The 24,863-nt window shown below is 46.9% G+C and overlaps 1 protein-coding gene across 2 annotated transcripts in view; it reads left to right on the top strand.

Moving 5' to 3' along the window:
* LOC144172796 (uncharacterized) overlaps positions 1 to 2,325 on the top strand; it is a 29,974-nt gene extending 27,649 nt beyond the window's left edge. For both annotated transcript variants that reach the window (XM_077701402.1, XM_077701403.1), the window contains exon 6: positions 900 to 2,325. In XM_077701402.1, coding sequence (XP_077557528.1) covers positions 900 to 2,094 — 1,195 coding nt within the window. In that variant the 3' untranslated portion in view covers positions 2,095 to 2,325. The remainder of the gene's footprint in view (positions 1 to 899) is intronic.
* The last annotated feature ends 22,538 nt before the right edge of the window (positions 2,326 to 24,863 follow it).

The following is a 24,863-nucleotide window of genomic DNA, read 5'->3' as shown; positions in this document are numbered from 1 at the left end:
ATGTCAGCACCTTATCATGGTGTTCAGCAGCGAAATAGGCGAGAGTATGCACACGTGCATAGGGCTATCTGCTGAATGAGTGTCATCATCTGCTATGCTGTTTCCTTGAGAGTGGTACACCCTCTGCCACTGCACCTGAATGACTTTGTGCCCCACGCTGCTTAGCTATCTTTGGCGGTAGTGAAACGGCCTTGCAAGATAAGAAAAACAGGAGTGTGTTACCCTGAGAAGAACAGCGGAGCAGACGGCGCTCCCACAACAGGTAGTTCTAAGCGCTAACACATACCCTTGCCTATTTTGCTGATGAACACTGTGATAAGGCGCTGACATGCAGATCGGTCGTCGCTCCCACTATATTATTATAAATTTGGGAGGCTGTACTCTGTGCTGAGCCTGGTTTGTCATTTTATTGACTTCATCTTAAGTGACAGTTCAGGTATTGTTCAGCACATAGACATTCTAAGCAAGGTTCGAAGCAGGGATCATAGGATGGTTAGGTGCAAGCTAAGCCTGAATCTTAAACGAGAAAGAGGATAACTCATGAAGACTAACAAACCGAGCGTGCAGTCAATGAGAGCCAAAACGGAGGGGTTTAAAATAACTCCAATAACGTGTTTGCACTCCTAAACGAGTGCAAGAATGGTGTGGACAGGCGTGGCAGATACCAAAGATCTTAAGAATCAGACCCAAGAGCCTACTCGCAGTTTGTAAGCTGCTTAATAAAGTTATGACCTCTGTTGTGTACGGTTAGTATGTTTGCACTAACACTGACTACTTACTGACAGAAACACTGCTTTGTAAGGCCAAGCAGCTTACTTTTCATGTTCCTTGCATTATTGGATTGTAATTTTGTTTAACCTTGTGTCTAATTCTGCCCACTTGTGACTTTCTGATGACAGCCTGGGAATCCAGTTTGAAGAGAAGCCATCTTCCTGCCCGTTCTATCAAGAAAGCAACCAGCAGAGCACATACATGGAGGTGTGCTCCAGTAAAATGCATGGCGTTTGCACTGTTTGCAAGAAATCCTTTCGTGGTAAACAATGCCAGGATAACCATATGAGAGTGCTGACCGGCGAGAGTCCCTACACTTGCGGTATCTGTCAGAAGAGCTTCACTAAAAGAGACAGCCTCGTTACTCATGGAAGGATCCACTCTGGTGAGAGGCCTTATGTGTGTACTACCTGTGAAAAGACCTTCACTCAAAAAGGCCACCTGGTTGCTCATGAAAGATTGCACTCTGGTGAGAGGCCGTATGTGTGTAGCACCTGTCAGAAGTGCTTTACTCATAAAGCCAACTTGGTAAAACATGCAAGATTGCACTCTGGTGAGAGGCCGTATGTGTGTAGCATTTGTCAGCAGAGCTTTACTGAAAAAGCCAACCTGGTTAGGCACGAACGATCGCACTCTGGTGAGAGGCCATATGTCTGCAGCATCTGTCAGAAAAGCTATACTGATAGAGCTGGCCTGGTTGCTCACGAAAGGCTGCACTCTGGTGAGAGGCCCTACTTGTGTAGCATCTGTCAGAAGAGCTTTACCACTCATGGGGGCCTTGCTGCTCATAAAAGATTGCACTCGGGTGAAAGGAACTTTGCATGTAGCATTTGCCACCAGAGCTTTATTCGTAAAGCCAACCTGGTTATCCATGCAAGATTGCACTCTGGTGAGAGACCGCATGTGTGTTGCATCTGTCAGCGGAGCTTTACTCATAAAGCAAACCTTGTTAGGCATGAACGATCGCACTCTGGTGAGAGGCCATATGCGTGCAGCGTCTGTCAAAAGAGCTTTACTGATAGAGGGAACCTGGTTGCTCATGAAAGATTGCACTCTGGCGAGAAGCCCTATGTGTGTACAATTTGTCAGAAAAGCTTTAGTAGGAAAGATTGCCTGGTCAATCACGAAAGATTGCATTCTGGCGAGAGGCCCTATGTATGTAGCATCTGTCAGCAGGGGTTTACTCAAAAAGCCCACCTGGTTGCACATGAAAGATCGCACTCTGGCGAGAGGCCATACTCGTGTGCCATTTGTCATAAGGGCTTTACTCAAAAGCGATACCTGGTTAACCATGAAAAACTGCACTCTGGCAAGGAGCCCTAGTGGGTGGCAGGTCAGACGTGCTTTGAGAAAAAAAGCTATGTGATTGGTTTGAAACATTTTTTGGGATGAAAAACTGTTTCGGGAATTTCTGTCTGAACTTTTGTTGTAAAACAAGATATGTTTTTTTTTACATTTTTATGCAACCAAATTGTCATATTTCTGGCTTATACCCAAAAAATTTTCTTGTTAAGGGCAGGTATAAATAAATGAGATGTTGCATTCATGAAAAATTTTGTTGTGTACAGTATTTGTGAAAAAAAACTCCCACCTCTCTTAGCGGGAACTCTTGTGTAGATGCGATGCATAGGGGGTTCACGTTGCAGTGTTGGACAGCGGAGGAACGGCGCTGGAATGATGGAGCGGAGCGGCGCAGGCACCGCGTTTTATAGCGCGCATAACGGTGAGGGGACGCGCCGGCGCCAGTGCGTCTGCTGCGGCTATGATGCGACACAATCCAACACTATCTACTGTAATCCAATCCAAGCCAATCCAATCGAATCCAATCCAATGCCCCTCGCGGGAGAGTTTTCGCTATTGGAGAGGAGAGGGGGGGAGCGGCAAAGAGCGCAGCTGGCGCGGCGAGGAAAATGGGGGAGGGGCGGACGCCGACGCCGCCGGATGCAGGGACAAGGCGAGTGAATGAGATGCCTTCGCATCTAAAATCATTGTTTTACAGGACGTTTGGCAAAATAGAAGGGTGCACAGTGATGGAAGGCCGTTTGCTTCCAGTGTCAGAGGAAACGTACACAGATGTGGTCACTACTAACAAGATCACATTGTGGCAAGTTGTCGTGTTCAGAGTTTCTCAGAAAAACATTGCGTGGAAAGCGACTTTAGCGAGTGAGAATGGACAATTGCACACATGAAAAGATCGCAGAGAGATTCCACACTAGCACATCAATTGCAGTCTTACAATCTAAAGTGTGCAATGAATACATCACCCTTGGAACACGAAAGAGGCACCTAGAACCTTTCATTTTATTGTATCTATGTCATGCAGATTGCCTTCAGTTACTGTTTTAAAAAAGCCCGCTCACATATGAAACGTTCTGCGCCTGTCACCGTACTCAATGTCCCTCAATTTGGCAAAGCGGACCCTGATGTTTGAACTGCAAAGGTGTGTTGATAGCACAAGCAAGATACAGTTAGGGAAAATAAGGTAGTGCCTCAGTTATTGTTATTGGCTACGTAAGTGATTCTGTACGGTGGTCAATTGCATCCAAGGAGTGGTGAAGGCAAGAGTACGTATCAACAAACATAATGGTAAAACAATTTTTGGAGCAAAAAGCTGCCTAACTTTCACCATTTGTTACTGCATAATACTGCAGCGTTTTCGAACGCCTCAACCTTCTACACGAATGAACAGTAATGTAATATTCTATTGGATATGTAAAAATGAATATTCACACATTCCTATTTATAACTGCTGGGCCACATAAGAATCCACACTTCCCAGTTTTGAAATCCAGAAATACTATCAGCCTTCTGATACCAGGTGTGGCAACAAAAAGTACTATTTGGGTCATATTATTTTGAAAGTTACGCAAGAAAACTTCAGTATCAAATCTAATTGCAAATTGTACCTTTTTCAATTCGAAGAAAATTTGTGACACTAAAATGAAGAACTTGTCTTGTCCTTTTTGGGCTTTTTAATTTGAATGTAAAATGAAGACTTCATGTTCAACCATAGAATCCATGGAGGGTTGCAAATATTCAGAACTTGTGATGCAATGCGTTATAGGAAGCGGTTTTGAGGTGTTTGGTGGAGGCCGTTGCCTCACATTCACTGTAACTGCCGTTTCCATTCCTCTTCAATCTGCTGAATTATGAAGAGTGCCGTATCTTTTTTGATCACGAATGTTGCTTTCAATGCCATCGTTTCACGACTACAGCCATTCGAAATTGTTGTGGTATACAGTCAAACCCGGTTGTATTGAACTCGCAAAAAAAACCTATCGGTTCAATTAGGGGATAATTCGATATAAGCAAGCTAAGGAATTGTACGTCACAAAAAGCACATAGCAGGTATATAAACACTTTATTGATGAAACTGCCTTTTTCACAAAGTAGTTGTTTATCTTCTGCTGGAACAACCGTGCTGCTTGAGATTGTAGAAACTTCCCCAGTCTAAAAATCCGACGGAGCTGATGTCGCAACCTTTCACATTTGCATTGAAGCACCGGGCTAGTGCGAGTGCACCACTCACTTCGGTGGTTGTAGGCAGAGGGTCGTCGTTGCTTTCCTCATTGCGCCCACTTTCACTTGCACTCGTACGATGTCGGCAATGTAGTCTTCCACACTCTCCCATGGTCTTGATGCCATCATCCACACACACGCACTCACCGACAGTTGATCCGGCAACAGCGTCCATAAATTCCGACAGGTCGCTCCACACTTCGACAATACTGGTGGTGTCTTGGTTGCCCTCAGGATTTTCAATCCTCACCAGCACGCACAAGCCAGCAGATTTGAAGCAATTTTGGGCGGTTTCTTTAATAGCATCTGTCCAGCACCTACTTCGACAAGGTGCTCTCGGAAACCTCGTGCCTGACGGGGACGTCCGACTCCTTACAAATTTCAACTCGATTTACTATTGCCGGCTTTAAGGTAAAAGGTATATTTGGCCGCTTTGCGCTAGCTAGAGCCACTATAGCACTAGCCGCTACAGCTACACTCCCGGAAAAGCCCACAAAGTGCAAATGATGCAAACATAATGAACAAAAAAAAAGCATGGTGGGCAGGCCGGGATAATCTTTTTTTGAAGGGGGAGTGCCAATAGCTCACCCTAAACGACACGACGCAGTCACGATAGGGAGAGTGGGGGTGAGGAGGGGAAAGAGTCACCCGCTGCCTCTGAGGGGCCGGGCTTTGATGGTAGGGCCGGGCTAATCCACATTGAGGGGTGTGCTGGCAGAATTCCACCAGCGCCTCGTGGGAAAGCCAACCTGGGGAGGAGGAGGGGGGTCGTTTTTGCGGCATTTCGAGTTTGATATACCGGTTGTCGCTGGTTTTTGCTATATATTCGTATTGTAAATGTACCGTGTCTAGAAATAGTTTGATATAAGAGGATATTCGATGTAAATGGGTTCGATATAGTCAGGGTCGACTGTGCTTGAAGCTTGTGACCTTGTATTTGTAGCATGCATCACCAACTCAGCAGGGAAGTGCACATTCATATATTTTTTTTTCTATCGAGAAAATATATCAACTACGTTTTCTTGACTTGTATAGGTAAAGAGAAAATGGTTGTAACTCTTGACGGTAACTCTACCGTCACACAAATGCAGATCTAATTTTGGTCTTTTTCATTGATATTGTTAAGCTATACGGGAATTACCTCAGTTGCGGGTGTTTTAATGCTATGATTTGAAGCCAGCAATATAAAGCCTACAGTCGAGAGTTTGTGTGGCAGCAAGGATGGCAAAATCGTGCTTGGTCATGCAGCTGGGCACGATGTTAGGTTCATTTCATGACCTTACAAGGGCTGTTGGCTGTGCCTCTGCAGGGAGCCCAAGCAAAACCTCTCTAGCAAGCCATAATGCTGAGTGGTTGGCAGGTTCTGGTGGCCAACTGCAGTTCCCAGCAAATAGCACTGAATAAATGGTCAATCAAGGCTGGTTAGGCCTGGCGTGCCTGTCGTTCCCGTTTCTGAGGAGCGCTCATACAGCCCTGGTGCCCGCATGCCTTGCGGCATAGCCCCAAGGAGCACCACCTCATCAGCAGTCTCGGCCAGTCACCGACACAGATATCCGCGCCTGGACTGGGGTGTGGCGTGACGCTGTCGGGACATTCTCAGGAGGCTTGTGTTTTACATAACGGCCCGCGTGTGCTTGTGAGGCCACGGGAAGTATTTGCAAGTCTTTCGTTTTGTGGTTTTGTTTTAGTGGTTGGAAATATAAGTGATGGCAACGTACGACAGAACAAGATGTTAGGTCTGGTGCGAGGTGCTAGTTGGACCTCTGATCCTTATGAAAGTGGCAAGCCTGCCAGGATCCACCTACCATACTGACCAATACGACTTCTGTACCATGCAGAAACTAAGGCCCGAAAGACCTCGAAAAGCTTACAGCGCTAGGCGTCCAGTACGGAATATCTGGGCCTGAGCTCCGCGAGTGGGTTGAGAAAGAACACGGCGACCAGCGAGTCATTCATCAGGAAGTCACTCAATTCAACGAGTCACTCATCAGGAAGCAAGTCGCGAGGAGGACTAAAGGCAGAAGGCTGCGGATGAAAGGCAGAAGGTCGCGGACGAAAGGCAAAAAGCTGCGGATGAAAGGCGCAAAGAGCTTCTGTTGCTGGAGCTCAGACTTCGGGAAATGCCGGCAAATGCAGGGTCCCTGGGCAACGCCAGCCACGAGAACGGCGTTGAACCGATTGGCACGCTGCCCCCTGGGGTCATGGTCAACCCCCAGAAGCTTCTTCCCATCTTTGACGAGCGTCGAGAGGACTTACATGCTTATCTACAGCGCTTTGAGCGGGTAGCTGCTGCACACGAATGGCCACCAGAGCACTTCTCTGGTGGCCATTCTTGTGCAGCAGCTACCATGGCAATCAGCATGTGCCTCTGTGGGGAAGCTTTGACCGTGATAGGCCGTATGACAGCTGAGGAATCGCTGCATTACCCAACGGTCAAAAAGTCTGTTGCAGCACTTTCACTTCACTGTGCAGGGCTACCAAGAGAAATTCAGGAATGCGCGAGCCATGGATTTCAAGACCGGACGACAGCTGGCTGTCCGGCTCTCAGGATACTTTGAGCATTGGATTGAGATGGCGGGCATGCCAAAAAACATTCGAAGGACTCGGGGACCTTGTGGTCTCTGAGCAGTTCCTTCGGTGTTGCCACGCCAAGCTCATTGTATTCCTGAAGGAGCGGGATTGCAAGACGCTGAGTTCTTTGTCTGACCATACAGGCCGCTTCCTGGAGGCCCAAAGTATCATGAACCTTGAAAACAACAGTGCAGAAGAGACACCCAGAGATGGAAGTGATGCCCAAAAGAAGCTGTTAAAATGCTACTTGTGCAATTGCATCGGCAGCATGCACTGCCCCTGATTGTCACGTCTCTCCAAGAAGCCCACAGAAATTTAAGAATTGCGGCAAGTCAGGGCACGGTGCTGAAGAGTGCAAAAACAAACCAACTGACCCGTTCGTGTGCCTTTATGCAGCTTTCTCAGGGTCATTCAAACTGGGTATCCACTGTAGTTTCATCTAAACTGTGGCTATATGCTGATGATTGCATATTGTATTGAGACAAGGGTCCATGAAAAAAAATACAACTTTGTTTAACTTTAAAGAGTCAGGCTTTAGTACCTCACTCAGCTTCATTCCGGCCACGAAAGACGTTTTTGAACTGATAGAAATGCAAGAAATACATAAGAACTTTCGAATTTCGTGCCACAGTGACGTGTTATCGGCGTGAGTGACGTCATATGGGCCAGCTCTAAAAACAATTTTCAGTGGGTTAGGTGCACTTTAGCGATCGAGTTATTCGATCAAACGGAACTAGCCACCCCACTACAATCGTCCAGTCGTGTCCTGGCGATTGATTAGTTCGGCCGCCATCAATCGCCCAAAGAAGATTCTGTGACGTCACAGAAAAGTTGCTGGAAAGTGGCTAAAGTGTCGCCACAGCTCCACACGTTTTCTTTAATATCTCCGTTATTTTTTGGAAGTTTCGATGAAATCGGTATCATTTTTTATCAGAACAAAGCAGCTTTTCTAATTAACCAAACTTGAGTTTTGTTTTCATGGCTCCTTTAACAATCTGAATGATGCTGCTCAATTACAGTTAGACCTAAACAGTATTGTTAACTGGTGGAATAAATGTAATATGAAACTGAACGTCTCAAAATGCAACTGCATGCGTTTCAGCCAGAAAAACAATCAAATACAGTTACTACCCTACTGAAACGTTCCGTATATACGGAATTATGGGAATACGGAGTTTATACGGATTATGCCGCCCCCAAGCACACCAAAAGTAGATGTTAGTATAAAAAACAGGGAATCACATTAGTGTGCGCAATAAAAACGTTTGGCACAGGTTTGGTGTTTTTATCTTCAATAATAAGCAAAATGACGCTCCGTATGTTTTCCGTATATACGGAATTCATACGGACAATGATTTGGCGGTTCTAGTAAACTTACAGACATAAAATTGGTGTCAAATTTTTTTAGATTAGTATGCGCTATTTTATTCACGTGTGTTTCTCAAAAATATTTCGTGTTTTGTTGCAGCTTTCTGCCATTCTAAGAAAGTACTCCGTATTCCCATATTTCCGTATATACGGAACTTTTCAGGAGGGTAATTGCTTTTTAAAGATGGAAGGCATTGCCTTTTGAGATCGTGTTTGGTACCTGGGCCTCACATTCTCATCAAACCTGAGCTGGACCAAACACACTGAAACCGTAACAGTGAAGGCTGGCAGGTGACCGGTGGGCTTTCTGCCCGAGTCACAGCAAGGAGAGGAACACACCTTGCTTGGACACCTGACAGCGGCAAGAGCTTTGCCCAAGGTGCGTGGCCCTGAGTTGCCAGGTGGAGAACAGGGGATCCATCTGGTCGTGGGAATCGCCGCCCGAAACGGTGGCGGTCGTGAATTGAAAATTAGGCCTGCAAGTCGTCAAAACAGCGGGGGTGACGGCTGCCTGACCCAGATGCCAGCCCCCTCTCCCAACGGACGCCCTCCCCGAACCGCAGTGGCTCCATGGCGTCCGCATCTGCTGGTCCCGAAATCGCGGACTGGCCACCCGGGTGCACCCGACAAGGGTGCATTTCACCCATCACCAGGGGAATGCATGCACGCTTGTGTACTCGCCATTTGCAGTGCAAGCTAAAGACCCCATCATTCGAGTCGGTGGTCAAAATGCTCCTTACCGGAGGTACCAGCCGCTTAGTGCGGCAATTGTAACTAATGTAGGAAGCCGTGTGCTGCAGGGATAACGCCTTCGTATAAGGCGCAAAGGACAGCCCTGAAGAGTCATTAACGAGTAGGGTGAAGAAAGAAACTTTATGCACAGAAATTTACATGGCGTTTGACTGAGTGAAGTCGGTTCTGTGCCCCTGCGCGTGCAAGAATAAATAATCAGATTGGGTCCGCCCTCTTTCACCCTTTCTCACGCTGCTTTCAGGAATGCACCAATCACGAAAATCCGTTGCACTGAAATTGATGTACACACACTCACAAAGAGAAGGCACTTTCCCTCTTTCTCAGGTCAGCGTCAGGTTGACTTCTGTGGTACAATCTTCCTAAGGTCAAAGCCCTTGGGACCATCCGAGGTTGAAGTGACTTGGCTCGTCGGTAATTCGGTCGGGCGCTCCTTGAATAGTGGCGTCTCGGACCCAGCACAAAGGGCCCCCACGATGCGCGGCTCACAGTCGGAGAAGGCAGAACCACTTCGATTACCGCCGAAAGAGCAATGTCGCACGATGTCCCTGCCAATACCTCCGTGCAACATTCTCAGTCGTTGTGACTTGCCTTGCGGTTGCTGAAAGTGGCTTGTGTCCAGCAGCAGCGTCTTTCGCCACCGCGTCCATGCATACAAAGCCGGGTTTCTCGGTGTCAATGAGGGGGGGGGGGACTGGTGAAAACCGGCCCTAGTGAAAATGTTCAACTGGGAATCCAACTGGTCCCAACTGGTCCCAGTTAAACTGGGTTATGGAACAATTCCCAGTTGGGACCAGTTGCAACTGGTCCCAACTGGGACCAGCTGGGAATTCCAGTTGGGACCAGTTGCAGCTGGTCCCAGTTGCAATAAATCCCAGTTCGGACCAGTTGAAACTGGTCCCAGTTGGGACCAGCTGCAAGTGGAATAGCTGGGAATGGCCGCAACTGGTCCCAACTGGGACCAGTTGCGGCCATTCTCACCTACTCCACTTGCAGCTGATCTCCGGCACTCCCCGTTCCACAATCATCTGCAGCGGGACGTTTCTCCCAACTGCACTTGACTGCGCAACCAGGTAGCACCAACAAATGGCACAAGGCAGCAGAGCTTCTTTGGTGTCATTTATTAAAACTGCATCAATATAGTTCCTCCTCATTACTTCCTTGGCTCACAACGATTTTTTCACTCTGCTTCGATGGTGTCCCCGTATCAGCAGGCGAGGGTGAGGTGGAAGAATGGCTTGCACTTGTTCTCAGCATCCGCCCTCTAGGCTCCGGTCTCTGAAAATGTGTAATTTGGCAATTTACAACCAGCACGACAACCAGATTTTATGGGTCAGCGTACGTCCGACGTATCGTTAGATTCTAGGATCGGCGCACGTCCGACGTACCTTTAGACACAGCGTCAAAAAAACATACTTAGGACGTGTGGTTTGTGAAAATAAAATCAAAATAAAGTCAAATTTAAGTCAACTTCCATCATGAGCGGTCGCCGGTGCAATTAAGAACGAAAGCGCGTAGAAAACACGTTTGTTGAGCACAGTATATTTGTAGAACTAAAGTTCAAGCAGCAAGTACCACTTAAATGGCCAGTTCATGATAGTCACGCACACAAAAAAAGAAAAAACGGAGACACGTACCTGCACTGTCAAGAGTCCAGCCGAGGCAAAATCCTTTGTCCCTCAGTCTTATTCAACTTGCGATAGCTGCACCTTGCTGGGGAAAAATCCTTGAGACCTCAAGCACAACTTGCTTGTTATAGAGCTTATGCATATAATCTATAGTGCTCCCACGAAATATTTAAACGTAGGCTATCAGAGCGGTACCACGATTACTGTCTCACGTTTTACCTGTACGGCGCCATTTGCCTTTGTACGAAACTACAGAAACCGCACGACTAAAATTTTGAATAAATATGTCATTTAACATTTAATTAGCCCAACAAAACGTCAAAAATTACAGAATGCAATATTTTTTAGGTTTGTTTAAAATATAAATTGAACACCAGTTTGTTACTTGGATACACGATGATTGAACGCCTCTAAAACGGCTAACTTAACATCGTAGTGGCGTATCAAAATGGACGCTACTGTGGCCCATAAACATGACGGAAAGAAAAGGTTTTCCTCCATGCTCATAAACGTAGTTAAAAAAAATCACACGTTGAAGGCAGTCTTAATGACGGGGTTTTTCTGCCACGGCAATTGTGGCCGCGACATCTGCACTTTTGTCTGCTACCTGTTTCCAGCTGCCGTTCCTCGCGATTATGCTTGTATTTGCTTGTATGCCCGGTAAAAGCGCTCTTGCCTAATTTGTTTTCCCGCACATCAAGAAAAAAAAATTTCTGGCGCGTCGCAGGCGTCGTGAAATCTCCCCCCTATCCGAAACTCTAATTCCCTGCAGCGCGCTTCTCAGCTACCGTGCTCGCGAGACCGTCCTTCGCCGTCGCGACCGTCCCTCTCGCGGCCCTAGGACGGCCGTCTCGATCGCCAGCGCGCCCCTACATCATACGCGTCGACTGAGTGTTGCGGAGTTGTTCTGGAAGAAAAGCATAAATGGATGAGGACACAGGAGGAGAAGTTAAGAGGGATGATAATTTACAAAGCCGAGGGAGGAGAAAACAATATGCAACGGCAGGAAACGGCGAGAGAGTTCGGGCCACCCGCCGGTGCGCGAGAACGGCAATTTTACGACGTCTGATTTTGTTAATTAAGGGTACCTCGGGTTAAAAGCTGCTTTGTAAAAGCTTGCGCAAATTCAGAGGAAACAATGATCTGTGACATTATACATTAATTCTACATTCGATAAGCATGCCTACCACATGAGACCAGCTTAAGCCCAACTGGGACAAGTTGGCCCCTATCAGATTCCCAGTTGGGACCATGCCTCCCAACTGGGACCAGTTGTCCCATTTCAACTTCCCAACTAGGACCAGTCGCCTCCCAACTGGGACCAGTTGCCCCCTTTCAGCTTCCCAACTGGGACCAGTCGCCTACCAACTGGGACCAATTGCATCCCAACTGGGACCAGTTAATTCCCAACTGGGACCAGTTAATTCCCAACTGGGACCAGTTGATCCCAGTTAAGACCAGCTGAAAGATTTTCACTAGGGGGACGACGGAAAGATTGAGGGATTGAACCCGATAATATTGCAGATGGTCTTCGCGACACCGTACGCCGATTGTAACACAACCAAAAAGAAAACGAAGCAGGGATGTCCCCTCTGCCTTTTTATCGCGTCCCCGAATTTCTTTTCTGTGCCTTCTTCGGTCCGGTGTGGGTTGCTTTTGCGATGGTTCTGCCTCTTTCTCCGTGACTAATCTCAAAATGGATCCGCGGGAGAAGCATTGCAGTTGTTTGCAGCTTCCACCACATTTCTGGCTGTGTCGGCACGTACCGTGGGCCGCAGAAATTATTTCGAATCTGCTTGGACGCTGGGAGGGCAGTTTTCAGAGAAGCACACTTTTTTTACTTGATCCCGGCAATGAAGGGCCGCACAGGAATTTTCCGAACTTATACATCCTTCGCTCAACGTTCATTTGCAAACTTTGCCGACGCGCAGTATCCAAAGTTGCAACCTGAATTTCAGGGTTAATCTGTAGCTGCCTTTAACTTTACTTTTCCTGTACTGTTGGTATAATTAGTAGCTAACGTTATTGAACAAATACTTTGCCTTAACTGGCCAATCAATCTCATCATCATTATCCAATCTGTGTTGTAGATGTAGGTAGGTAAATCTTGAGTATATGAATTTCTCGTCATAAGTCATATTGAAACCAGCGGAATAGGATTTAATGGTTGCTCGAATTGTAGCTTTATGGGCTAACACTTTTCTGTTAGCGGCTGGAGGCTTGTAGCCTTGTGGCACTATGTAGTTAGCTAAGGAAGCCTTTATGGATGCAGGCCTGTAGATTCTGTGCCAAATACTTTCCTAAAGCCAGCTAAATGTTGCTTAATTGTCACACGTCTAAAGGTTTACAGTTATATATTGCTCTATAGTCAGCCGCAGAAGCTTTTATGGCTGTTTATCTTTAGCTTTAGGACAAATTCATTTCAATAGCTGGCAAAAGACTGCTCAATGACTCCAAGTGTGTAGACAGAGCTAGACAAGGTCCTATAGCCAGCCAAAGGAGCTTTTATGGCTGTCTATCCTTAGCTTTAGGACAAATTAATCAAGCCTTGCGAAGGAAGTGTGCAATGGAGGCGAAGCTGCGCCAAAACAGGCCTAAGATAACCGCCGACGGAATGGTCAGCAGCTGACCCCCGACGTCAGCAGCTCCGGCGTGCGGGGAACGCTAGGTGAATTCACCGCATCATCTGCAGATTGCTCCAAGAGTGAAACCCTCCGCCCTTCTTCTCCCTCCTCCACCGTTGCCTCCGCCAAGTTGGGAGGTTGTTGCCGGCACGCCACGACAACCGTTAACTGGTGGAGGTAGAAAGCTTTGCTTTAAATACTTTAATGAACCATTTATGGAGTAACATACCAGTAAGCACCGGCCTTACGTTACAGCTTCTCTATTTAACCATCTGTATGCAGTGGTTTGTGTTCATTCACACGTCTTTTCATACCCATGGCTAAAAATAATGTGGGCTGAAGTGACCTCCCCACTGAAGGCATGAGGTGAAAAAGAGCCCTCAGTGTGGAATATGCTAGCGAAGTACTTGCTGCTAAAGAAATGCTATGAACCATTCTAACCTGAAGGTGCACGACAAGCTCGGCTGAAGTCCGGTGTCTGCAAGGCATCCCCATTACGGCAAAAGAGCGGAAGTGAAATTGGAAATGGAGAACAGCAACTTGCCTTTACGATGGTTACCCCCGCCCTTCGAGGACGGAGGAAACTAATACACGTGAACTCCTGGAACGCGAAGATAGGGAGAGCGATGCTAACGTAAGCAATTCTGACCCCTGTCACAGAGTGCAAAACTTTGAGAAATCTACCTGAATATCCACTCGTAATTTTAAATGATGCCTATCTATACCTAACTTACAGTGCTCCTTCAAATGATTCTATGTATAAACTTCAGGTCCAGATCATGTTTTAAACAGTGTATTGCTGCACTGGTAACCCTATACTAATTGCACACACATGGGACGTTCTTTTGCAAATATTTCGCACTATTCTCTGTGGTTCAAAGATCAATTTGCGTTCCGAGAGATAAAAATACATGTAACTTAGCCACGTAAAGTTAGGGTTAAATCACTGGCATGCAATTTTATTTCGGCATCGCCTGCCTCTGGGGTAGGGTTTCCAGAAGTGAAGTGTGCATGAGCAGTCCCACTCCTGTTGATATAATACCAGTCCTGTAGGGCTTGTCACGCACGTTCTTTTCAATGAGTCTAGTTCCCAGCTATTGCAAGCAGTTACCCTGAAGTTGCGTCTTGTGTATCACTAAGGTCTGAGAAGCTGCCTCGACAGGTAGAAATAACATTCGTTAGCATTGATGGTAACCTCGGAAGAGTTGAAGCTTGAGCCGGTTGGTACATAACTTTAAGAGTAGGGGACACCGCAACGAATGGGATGAAGCGAAGAGGCACACACTAGCGCATGTATCTGTCTCGTCTTTACTTTGTCCTGTTAATTGCGCTGCCCTCTACTCTCAAAGTGATGGTGAACCACACAGGTGCAAAAACACTAAAAGGGCTTTCAAAGACAAAACCAACACACGCTCAGCAGAAGATATTAAGGGCACTGTACTGATGTATGCTGAAATTTACCATATCTGGAAACACCTTCGGGATTTGTGATATGATAGCCTGATGAGTGAGTGAAGACTGTGATCCCCACGCGTAGATTAGCTGGCGTGTTCCTCGGCTAAATCAAAATGAACTTTGCGTCTGCCATCAATATATAAGGACAGCACGTCCATCCCTATGCACATTCGAGAGCAATCCAGTCAATCGGAAGTATCGCCATGGCGCTCAATCTTCCTTATTCCAGGTACATGCGTAGAATAGTTATTATATTCCACAGAAAGTTTCTTATGTCCTTGTTGATTGCTCAGCATGTGTGGGGAACAGCTTCCCGTGCTCCCATACTCATCTCGTACATATTTTTCCCGGACCTCACATTGAAAGACCACCTAATCGAGTCTTGGTGCTCTTTGGTCGTAGATACACTTACGCCCATAAACATTTACTACTACTACAGCAAAGTGGCACCATGATATGTTTTCACTCCAAGTGTTGTTGATCAGATTTTGTCCATTGTCTGACTTGTCATGAGCAGTAATGCAAATCCACCCGCAGGGCTCAGGCACCCATTAGCACAAAAGCCACCTGGGCTGGTAAATGAGGTGGCTTAAATCGTGGATTTGGCGTTTCGCGCCTCGAACAGGTCACTGTTAGTTAATATCCCGTCCGCTGCCACGGTTGTTTCGTTGCGGGTTCTGATATAGAACACTAGACTTTGATTATATTGGGTTAACGTGGTTTATTATAAAGTAGGAAGAGAAAGTGTATACAAGTGACTACATGGTTGCAGCACAGAAAAGAAAGTGGCGTGGCGGACAGGGTGCGGGCGTAACTCGATGCCGCGGTCTGCTCAAGGTTCACCGCGCTCCGCCGCTGGGAGGTAGAGAGGAATCAAACTCGTGGGGCCTCGTGTTGGGGGCTGTTCCCGCCGGCGGCTTTCATACACCGTGGGCACTGGGTTGGGTCCCGCCGTCTATGCTCTTGGCTTGAGTGCGTGGCGCCATCTGTTAGTTCCTCACGTAACAACGGTCTATAAGACTTCCCATACAGAAATGCACAATTTGATGAAATTCATTACGGGTATAAGCATCAGGTTTGAGCAACGTACGTAATACTGACGTCCAAAATGTGTGTCGCAACGCTTTGGCAGTTAAGCAGAAACAGCTACAAGACTGTATTAATGCAAACCAACATAGAGTACCAGTTAGCGAGATGCAACAAGAAATTCATTTATTCAGATACCCTGAATGCCCCACAGGGCATTACATACGGGGATAACAATGTGTTGAATTGATTTTAATACAAGAACAAATGCAGCCAATAACGGACATGTAACAGAACAAGGGAGGAAAACCAAAAATTGAAGGAAAGAGCACTAAATAATACAAAGCCAGAACACATAGATCATGGTTCTTGGCTCTGATAATTTCAGCTATCTACATAAAAGCGCTTCAAATGTCATACATACAAATCGGGAGTATGATGTGTTTATCTTAACTGGACGGGACCATGCATGCAAAGGACGATAAGAGTTCTAAGCTGTGCACGTTGTTTGAGCGTGAGCAGGATTACCTACGCCAACTGTTTGCTACACGTGGCTGCGTCACCGTAGCCTGCTGCAATGGCTCGTGAGTACCAATTTTACAGTGACGAAGGCAAATGACTGATATTCGCACGAATATGAAGCCAATTTCATTAGCCTGTTCAAAACACGCTGTATTTTCTTGGCTGTGGCTGGAAGCCCGCAGAGAGAGAGAGAGAGAGATAGATAGAAGAACACTTTATTGAGCGTTCTGTGTGGTCTAAGGGTCTGTAGTGGCCCCCAGCTTGAGCCGAGTGGCGACTTCGGTAGCTCCGTTGACCACAGCGGTTTGCACCTCTTGGTCTGAGCTCCCTGCAGCACCTTCTCCCACTGCTCTTCACAAGTAATTGAAGAAAATGGGTCGTTAGGCCATCCCCACAGGATGTGAGGAATGGTGGTGAGGGCACCGCATGCAGGGCATTCTGGGGAGGGGTATAAAGAAGGATGGATAAGGTTCCGTTTTGCAGGATTAGAAAAGGTGTTCGTCTGCAGAAAGCCTTCGAGCCGCATTGTGGGCAGCCTCATTTCCCTCGAGACCAGCGCGTTCCAGAGTCCAGATAAGCTCTACTGGGGAATTGGGTAAGGCCTCGATTCATTTTCAAGTGTAAATGGGTCGTTTCTGCGTGAATAAATTGCAGCTGCTAATTGTTACATGTCGTGCTCCTGCGTTGTGCGTAGTCCTTGAAACAGCTTCGAAATCTAGTTGAATTTTTATGTGGACGAGACAATTTGTTACCTCAGTATAATAATGCCACAAGCACAATAAACATACCGCCATGTACATTCGCAAGCATCGACTTAGCACTCTAACATATTGCTGGGGCCTCAGCTTTCCCCGTTTCCCTCACCGTGGCATCAGCTTTCCCCGTTGCAAAGTAAAGTCCAATATATTTCTGTCGATGGACATATTACAACTGGCGAATCGGAAATACCTTGAAGATTTAACGAACATGTACTTCCACTCGGTGTTTACTCACTCCGAAAAATCCTCCGTACATGCTTATCCCAAACCCAGCCGTGCTTCTCCCACGTCAAAGCGGTCGATGGAGAACGGGACATCGGATGCCGCCTTCCTCGAGTTCCGGGTGCGTCAGGGCGTTGTATCTTGGCTTGTGCGTGTTGATTGGGAACTATGCGCCATCGTGGTCGTCGTCTTCTCAGTGGCCGGCTTGGTCATGTAAGGTATGCATCGCGCCGTGTTGCTGTTTTCATGTTTGGGAGTCGCATCAGGGTTAGATCGGGTTGGGCTGAGGGCATGTCGTGAACACCATTCATCGGCGAGTCATTGCGTCGTTGGAATGTTTTCGTTATTCTGCCGTTGTGCAACTTCACCTCCATGAGTTGCTGCTTTTAGTTTCCCTTGCGTGGGCTAGGGGATCTCCCATGCATGCGTGAAGTCTGCGTTGCTACGACGGCTTGGCGATCGGTATGGGTAGGGCAGTGGCAAACGGTTGAAGCACGCTGGACCTTGGTGGATGTTCAACGGGTATTCCTTGATCTCAGTAGCGTGCTGGCCGGGTAGAGACGGTGGTGCGTCAACAGATAACCCTCGCAAACCGAGCCTCTTGTAGGGGCAGCGACGGTAGATGTAGTCAGCCTCCCCGCTGGTTGTACAGCAGGCGATTATCGGGGGTTCGCCTCGGCTTCCTGGACTACGGGGGGTCGGGCGGGCGACAGTGGGCAGCGGAAGAGGCCTCTTGACGATGAGTTAAAGGTGGGTGGGGTCAACAAACAGCTGTGGAGTAGGTCATAGCTTGTGGCTCGTGGGCTGTTTCAGACGGGGTAGAAGTTACCGAAGTGTGTTGAACATCATCGCGGATCACATCGGTCAAGGAGGTGACTTGAGGTTGTGACGTCGCTGGTAAACTTTTTGAGGCTCTTCCCTCATACTGGATGGATGGTCTCGCGTAGTGTGTCAGAGCTAATAGCCCCGGCATCAATCGTCTCCGAAACCAGCGTACTGCGTTGTGTGTATTTCAAGCGTCTTCTCCAACGCGGCCTCCTGAGACGTGAATTCGGCCAGTCTTCAGGGGAGTTGCGGACAAGGCATGCAAAGAGCTCTTGCTTAACCCCTCGCATCAGAAACCTTAGTTTCTCTTCGCTCAATTCTGGGTTCGCACGCAGCATTGGGATGCTTCGTGCGTGTCTGTGGCAGCTGCTTGGCTCGTTCCGTGCATACCGGAGCCGTGAAAGTTTTCAAAAGCTCAGTCTTGAATAACTCCCAGGTTGTCCACGTATGTTCGTGTTTCTTGAACCAAATGCATGTGAAGTCTCCATGATAGAAAAACGCTTTCCTGAGTGTTTTGTCATCATCCCATCGGTTAAACGTCCGGACCATCTTGAGATGTCCCAGCCATTCTTCAGGATCTTCCTTAGATGACCTGTGAAATGATCGTGGCTCCTGGGGTTGTGCATAACTACAGGAGTGCTCGCTGCAGTGGTTATCGTTGATGCATTGCTAATGGCCCCTATCGTGGCATCTTCCACCTTTATATTTATTTGGCAGTAGTCCAAACTCTGGCTTCAGGCCTTGCTGTCTGCGGCTGTAACCAGTGGGGCTTGGTTGAAGACGTGAAGAGGGTTTAGGGTGCATGTACCCCGACCTCCACCAGACGTCATGAAGCCAAAGATGACACAGTTGGCTTGAAGGAAAAACAAGTTTATTGGGGCAAACGTATGCCCAACTAACAACAAAAAATACTCAGGCAGCAAAGCAGCAGTCAACAAAGTGACGTGCGCAGGCGAGTGTCGGCAAATCGCATGCCGTGGCATCAGTTCTGCGGGTATTTATCTTTTGGCGCGAATGATTCTCGAAGGGTCGAATTACATAGAGAACACTGTAGATCAAAGAAGATTATTCTAGGCTAGTGGCGTTAAGGCAAAACATTATTCTTGTCAAATGAGAACCCGTGCGGCATAAAAAAGACAGGAACATGCATTTCACTTGGGACAGATAACACACCATGGTGCGGCTGGGTGGTAAAAGCAAAACAAACAAACAAACCAAATACATAGTTCGTGCCAATATTCAGAATTTATTAACAAAACACTGAGGAAAAACTGTGAAATCTTTGCGAAATGCCCTATTCCCTCCAGTTTACATACACATTGTATCATTTGTGCTCAGAACTATTATGAGACGCAACCACCAACTTTTCTCAAATTCAGATCACGGCTGACATTGAATGACCTCACAGAAGAATGCCAAACAGCCACAAAAGACATAATACGCGCACAGCAATTCTATGTCATTTATGGCTATCAAAGCCATACATGTGTACAAGTCCGCAAATCTTGAGGCCGAATTCGCTTCAGGCGCCAAAACCGGCCAGCACCAAAGCATGCAACTGTCCCATTTGGCAAAAGCATATCCATTCCACACAATCTCTAATGCTCTTGGAAGAGGCTTTCTATTGATAGAAATCCCCAGGTACAAGAGGGTTCACTGAAGTGGGACTATAAAGAACCCTTGGAGTGCTATATCCCTACGAGAAAGGCGACATCATAAAATAATAATCAGGTCCCTAATCAGGCTATATGCCTACGATTTAGTCAGGCTATATAATAATCAGGCTATATCCCTATATCAGCTAGGCTATATCAGGCTATATAATAATCAGGCTATATCCCTACGAGAAAGGCCACATCATAAAAATAATAATCAGGTCCAAGAAATAACTGGCCCTGGGAAGTACAGAAACTTGCAATTAGTTACCATATTTTTATTGCTGCTTCCCAGAGTTAAACTTAAGAGAAGCCAAACTTAAAATATTTGTGGGCAATACTTCATGACACAACAGGAAGCTTGATTTTGTGATTCCTGTAGTCTCATTAGGAGCTCTATTTAAATTACAGCCCCCGCAGTGACTCAGTAGTATAAGGCATTCTGCTTCAGGGGCCAATGGCATGAATGTTAGTCCTTGCTGTAATGGCCACTTTTAAGATAGAACAAAATGCAAATACGCTTGCGTGTTGAGATTTTGGTGCGCGTTAAAAATCCCAGGTGGTGAAAATTAATCCAGAGCCTCAACTACGGCACGCCTCACAGACCGCGTGTAGCTTTGGCCCGTCAAATTCCCAATATTTGAACGTAACAGCTAACTGATTGGCCAACGTTGTCTACTTTTAGCGTTAGTTGCAATAATGCCGAACTACCCAAGCAGCAGAAATTTCCAATACCAAGCATGGCAAATCATCAGTGGCCAATGCGTCCGAGCTTGGCAATACCTCGGCCGCCATCATTGGCTGGCGCTTGGGAAAGGTGACAAGCCAACAATTGGCCAAGCTCTGGAAGGCCAATATTAGACAACGCTTGGCAAAGTATGTTGCCATGGTGTTGCCTATAGGTGGACCCCATGCTATTTTCATGCACATTTTTGGCTTTGTGGCCAGTCCTTATGACCAATGCCTATTTTATGAGTTGCCTCGCGGCCCGATTTCTGCTTTATACATGCCATTGTACAGGAAATTATTTAACGAGTGCGCATTATTTATTTATAGCGCACTCGTTAAATAATTTTTTGTAAAATGACATGTATAAAACAGAAATGGGACCGCGAGACACAATAAACAAACTGCATCAACTTTGCGAAGCAATTACGTGACTTGTCAAAAACAATTGAGCAACACAACACGCCGAGTCTCTCTCTGTAGTTTTTTTATTATGCATATCAAATTTACAAGAAACCTGGCCTAACAATGCCAAGAATACGAACACAAACACGAAAGCAAGCACACACAATAGTCGAGAAAAAATTTTAAAAAGCGCTGCTCGTGAAGCGCGAACCGATTATGCTTCATTTAACTGCTTGAGATGCCTACAAAACAGAAGCATTCAGGTAAATGAAAACAGGACCATTATCCCCGGTAATTCCCCGACCTTCCAAGATCACAATGTTCAATAGCAGTATTGTTGTTTAATAGCACTATTGTAGAATAGGCCAGCTTGGAAAGCTTGTCTCGGCTGCATCCGCCACTTGTCCACGGGAAACACATTTACGTCGTAGCGCCTGTAATAAGTAAAAAAATAGTTCACTACAATGCTAAATGCACGCTGCTTACTAAATACAGCACTTTGCACCAGCCTTACCACATGTCCGTGTGAAAATCCGTGCCTAAAGTTCTAGCTTGTTAACACTCCCTATGAAACACAAAACGTACTGCACTATTCATTTCTCAATACTGCGTTCTACGGTAGCAGTTACTTGGCTCGTTTTTGAGAAAACAGTCCGGAATTTCACCGAAAATGGGCTTCACTCTTGTTGCAGTCACGCAGGTAATTAAAAAAGTCCAATACACAAAGCAACACGGCAGCGGTTCCACGAAATTTTGTTGTGGCTACTGTACCCCATAAACATTTAATCGCGACTGAAATGTCGTGCCGTCAACGTTTTATTAGCGTACGTTTTGTTCGCTAACAACGCGGGACCCAGAGACTACAAGGCAACGCACTACAGAATGAGTTCAAAACGCACGAACGTTCAGGTTTTTTTTTTTTTGCAAGGCATCTATGCCAACTTTGAGGTTGAATACAAACCTTGTGACCTTTGAATGCGTTATATTTTGAGGGGTAACAAAACAAAGCCGCAAATAAAGTATTAAATTGGTACGGTGTTGCAGTCAGGTTTTAGTCGCTTCGACATCTGCCTCGTCAGACGCGCCAGATGCAAACGGAACCGACGGAGAAGCCCAGCGGCAGTGTAATTACTTTGTAGCTCGACAATATCTTTACTTTGCTCAAGCAAATAATGAAACGGAAGCTTCATTTATAGCTAGAGTTTAAGTAAGTCAGCTTAGAACATCCACAACACTTAGCCCTCATTCACACAGCCGTCGCCTTCTCCGTCACGGCACCGTCACGTCAACAAAAAGCGACGTTGACGGAACGGAGAAGTGTCCAGACTGGATCTACACGGGAGCTTTCCGTCAGATTACAGGGTCGTCTGCCTAGTGATCAGTTTAGCCTAGAATTGGGCGTTTTTAATCCGAAAAGTAAAGAAAATTGTTTGTGCTCACTTTTCGCTAAATTTAGCCGTAAAAATTTGTTTTCTGATTAGCTGGTTTAGCGCGAGGCATGGTCCCGTCACGTTGACGTGACGGAAACGTAGAACTCGGCCTCCTGTCACTGTCGCACCGTTTTCGGCGAGAAGTAGGTCGAAAAACGGCGCCCATGACGGAAGACGGTGACGTGACGGGGAGAAAAACGGCTGTGGGAATGAAGGCTTATACTGCACACAAGTCTTGCTTCAACGCATGCTGAACGTCGTGAACCTGCAGTGGGAGCACGGCCGCTTGTTCGGAAAACACAAAGCCAGAAAAAGGATAGCTAGAACTGCCGTCACTCAAGTGGAAGTACATGTATGTGACCGCTTTTAAATGCAGAGCATTTCTTTAACTCACGATGTCACCCGTTCTAGGCGTCCGTAGTAGTCCGCATCGCTCGCAGGTGCGCCCTCTCCCACGCTCCTCCTCGCCTACTCTCCGCTCGCATCGCGCGCTCTCTCCGCGGTCGGTTCGCGCCCAACAGGTGGGGGCGCGCGCGTCGCGGGATCAACAACATCTGTGGCGTAATCGTGACGTCAGCATCGCGCGCGCGTGGCGCGATCGTGGCGTGTTAAAGGCGGGTGTCGGCGAGGCTGGAACGCACTCATCGCCGCGCTCTCTCGTCAGCAGTTGCCACAAGTGCAACAACATTAACATAACGCAAACTACTTAACGTCGTGCGCCCCCGGAAATGCTCTGCATTTGATCGTGCCCCTCGCGAGGGGGATGTTTCACTGCGTCGCCATGCGAACAGTTTGCCTTTTTTCTTCGCAAGAACCAACAACGCTAAGCAGCACTCACGGGCGCCAGTTGTTATAAACGACAGCTGAAGTTATGGCGGGAATGAGCGCGAGCTCTCCCGCACCGCGCAAGGAAAAATGAAATGGTGACTTACGTTTTCAGCGGCGGCCACAGCAGGCAAACAATGTTATTCCACCAGTCAGGTATACTTCACAGAGCCACCGACACCAAAATGCACCTCACAGACACGTACAGGAGTACTACCGCAGTTTCAATGTCACAAGAGATGGAGCCGTCGGTGCAACGCGTCCGTCCACCGGCCTCGCCGCGGGTTCGAAGAACATGCAAAGGCACAACGCTGAAGTAGTTCGACGGTCACCATTGCGTTAGGACACTCAAATGACCCATTCCTACTGAACGTGTAACACTATCTCACGCTTTTTTGAATACGCTGCACTTTAGTTTAAGTACGCTTTGTTTCATGGCCCGATGCTGTGGCTCTTTAGGTACTACTTTTTGCTGCGTTGTGGCCTGTTCACCCGCTCTAACCGTCGCCGTCATGGGCTCGGCAAGCTCAAGGCCAAAATGCGCTTTTGTCCGTCAGCTGAAGCTCGGCTTCCGATCAGCCTTCCGTGTGACGTTACTTCCGGTCGCCGTTTGCTTGGCGCTCACTCAATCTTTCAGCCAAGTTACCGATGAGTGGCCGACGGCTCGGAAGGCAATGGGGACCCATGGGGATTCCAATCATTGGCAATCGGCCTCGGATGCTTGGGTAGATGTTCCCTTGTTAGAATTGTTACTTTAGTAACCTGCACCTAGCATGCAGCAACTTGGTTGTGTCAGTAGTAACTGTCACATATATCTTCTATTGTTATTTATTCAGAACACTACAAATGTTTTTTATTTCTCCCGCACACCTTGAACAGATATAAAGTCATGTCCTAATGTCAGAGCTTCAGGTCAAATGACGTGCCTTATTAAGTGGTGCAAATGCAAAATCATATTTTTAATATTTGAGGCTACAGTCAGAGTCAAGGGCCTCCTTAATGTGTTATTGCTAATTGTGACAAAGATGCAAGTATTATTATTATATTCTGTGGTGTTAACCAGGACATCCTCAAGGTGGTGTAAGTTTCTACAAAGAAAAGTTTGACATCCACCAGAATGCAGCCGTACGGCTACAGAGCAAAGCTGTACAGCTTTTTCAGAAACTTCGCAGTTGAAGAAAAAAATCCTGGATGAGGACGAATTTTTCTTCAACTGCGAAGTTTCTGAGGAAGCTGTACAGTTTTCCTTTGCAGCCGTACGGCTGCATTCAGGTGGATGTCAAACTTTACTTCGCTGTTACGGGGGGGCAAGACAAAGATGAGAAGACCATGTATAGTAATGAATCTATGTATTTACAAGGCAATGAGATCTATGTACAAGCGTTCATGGCGGTCCCAGCCATACTGTGTGCGGCCAACTCCGGTGGTGGCGTCGGTGGGTGAACACGGCACTACGTGATACCTTTGACTTTTTTTCTCCTCGTGACAATAAGAATGACCGTCCTGAAAATCTGGAAATCTCTCAATGACTTTCAGATGCATAGTGGCCACGCAGCCTTTCTTTTTTGTTCCCTGGAGCTGGGTTCTGGTCCTTCTGAAGGTACTTTCGTTTCACTCATGGGGCTGTTCGTTCTGGAAGAAAGAAAGTGTCTGAGGTGTTGTTTTGTGTCAGGCAATGCATACTGACAACACTGAAAAACATAAAAGCATTACTCTTGTAGATGAAATATTTCAGTGCACAAGCACTATGCTGTTGAACCAACAAGAAATCTGTGCGCTTTGA

Source organism: Haemaphysalis longicornis, unplaced genomic scaffold, assembly GCF_048455015.1.
Source record: "Haemaphysalis longicornis isolate Haplotype H1 unplaced genomic scaffold, Haemaphysalis longicornis Haplotype H1 scaffold_26, whole genome shotgun sequence".
Taxonomy (NCBI): domain Eukaryota; kingdom Metazoa; phylum Arthropoda; class Arachnida; order Ixodida; family Ixodidae; genus Haemaphysalis; species Haemaphysalis longicornis.
This window is presented reverse-complemented; position numbering and strand designations above follow the sequence as displayed.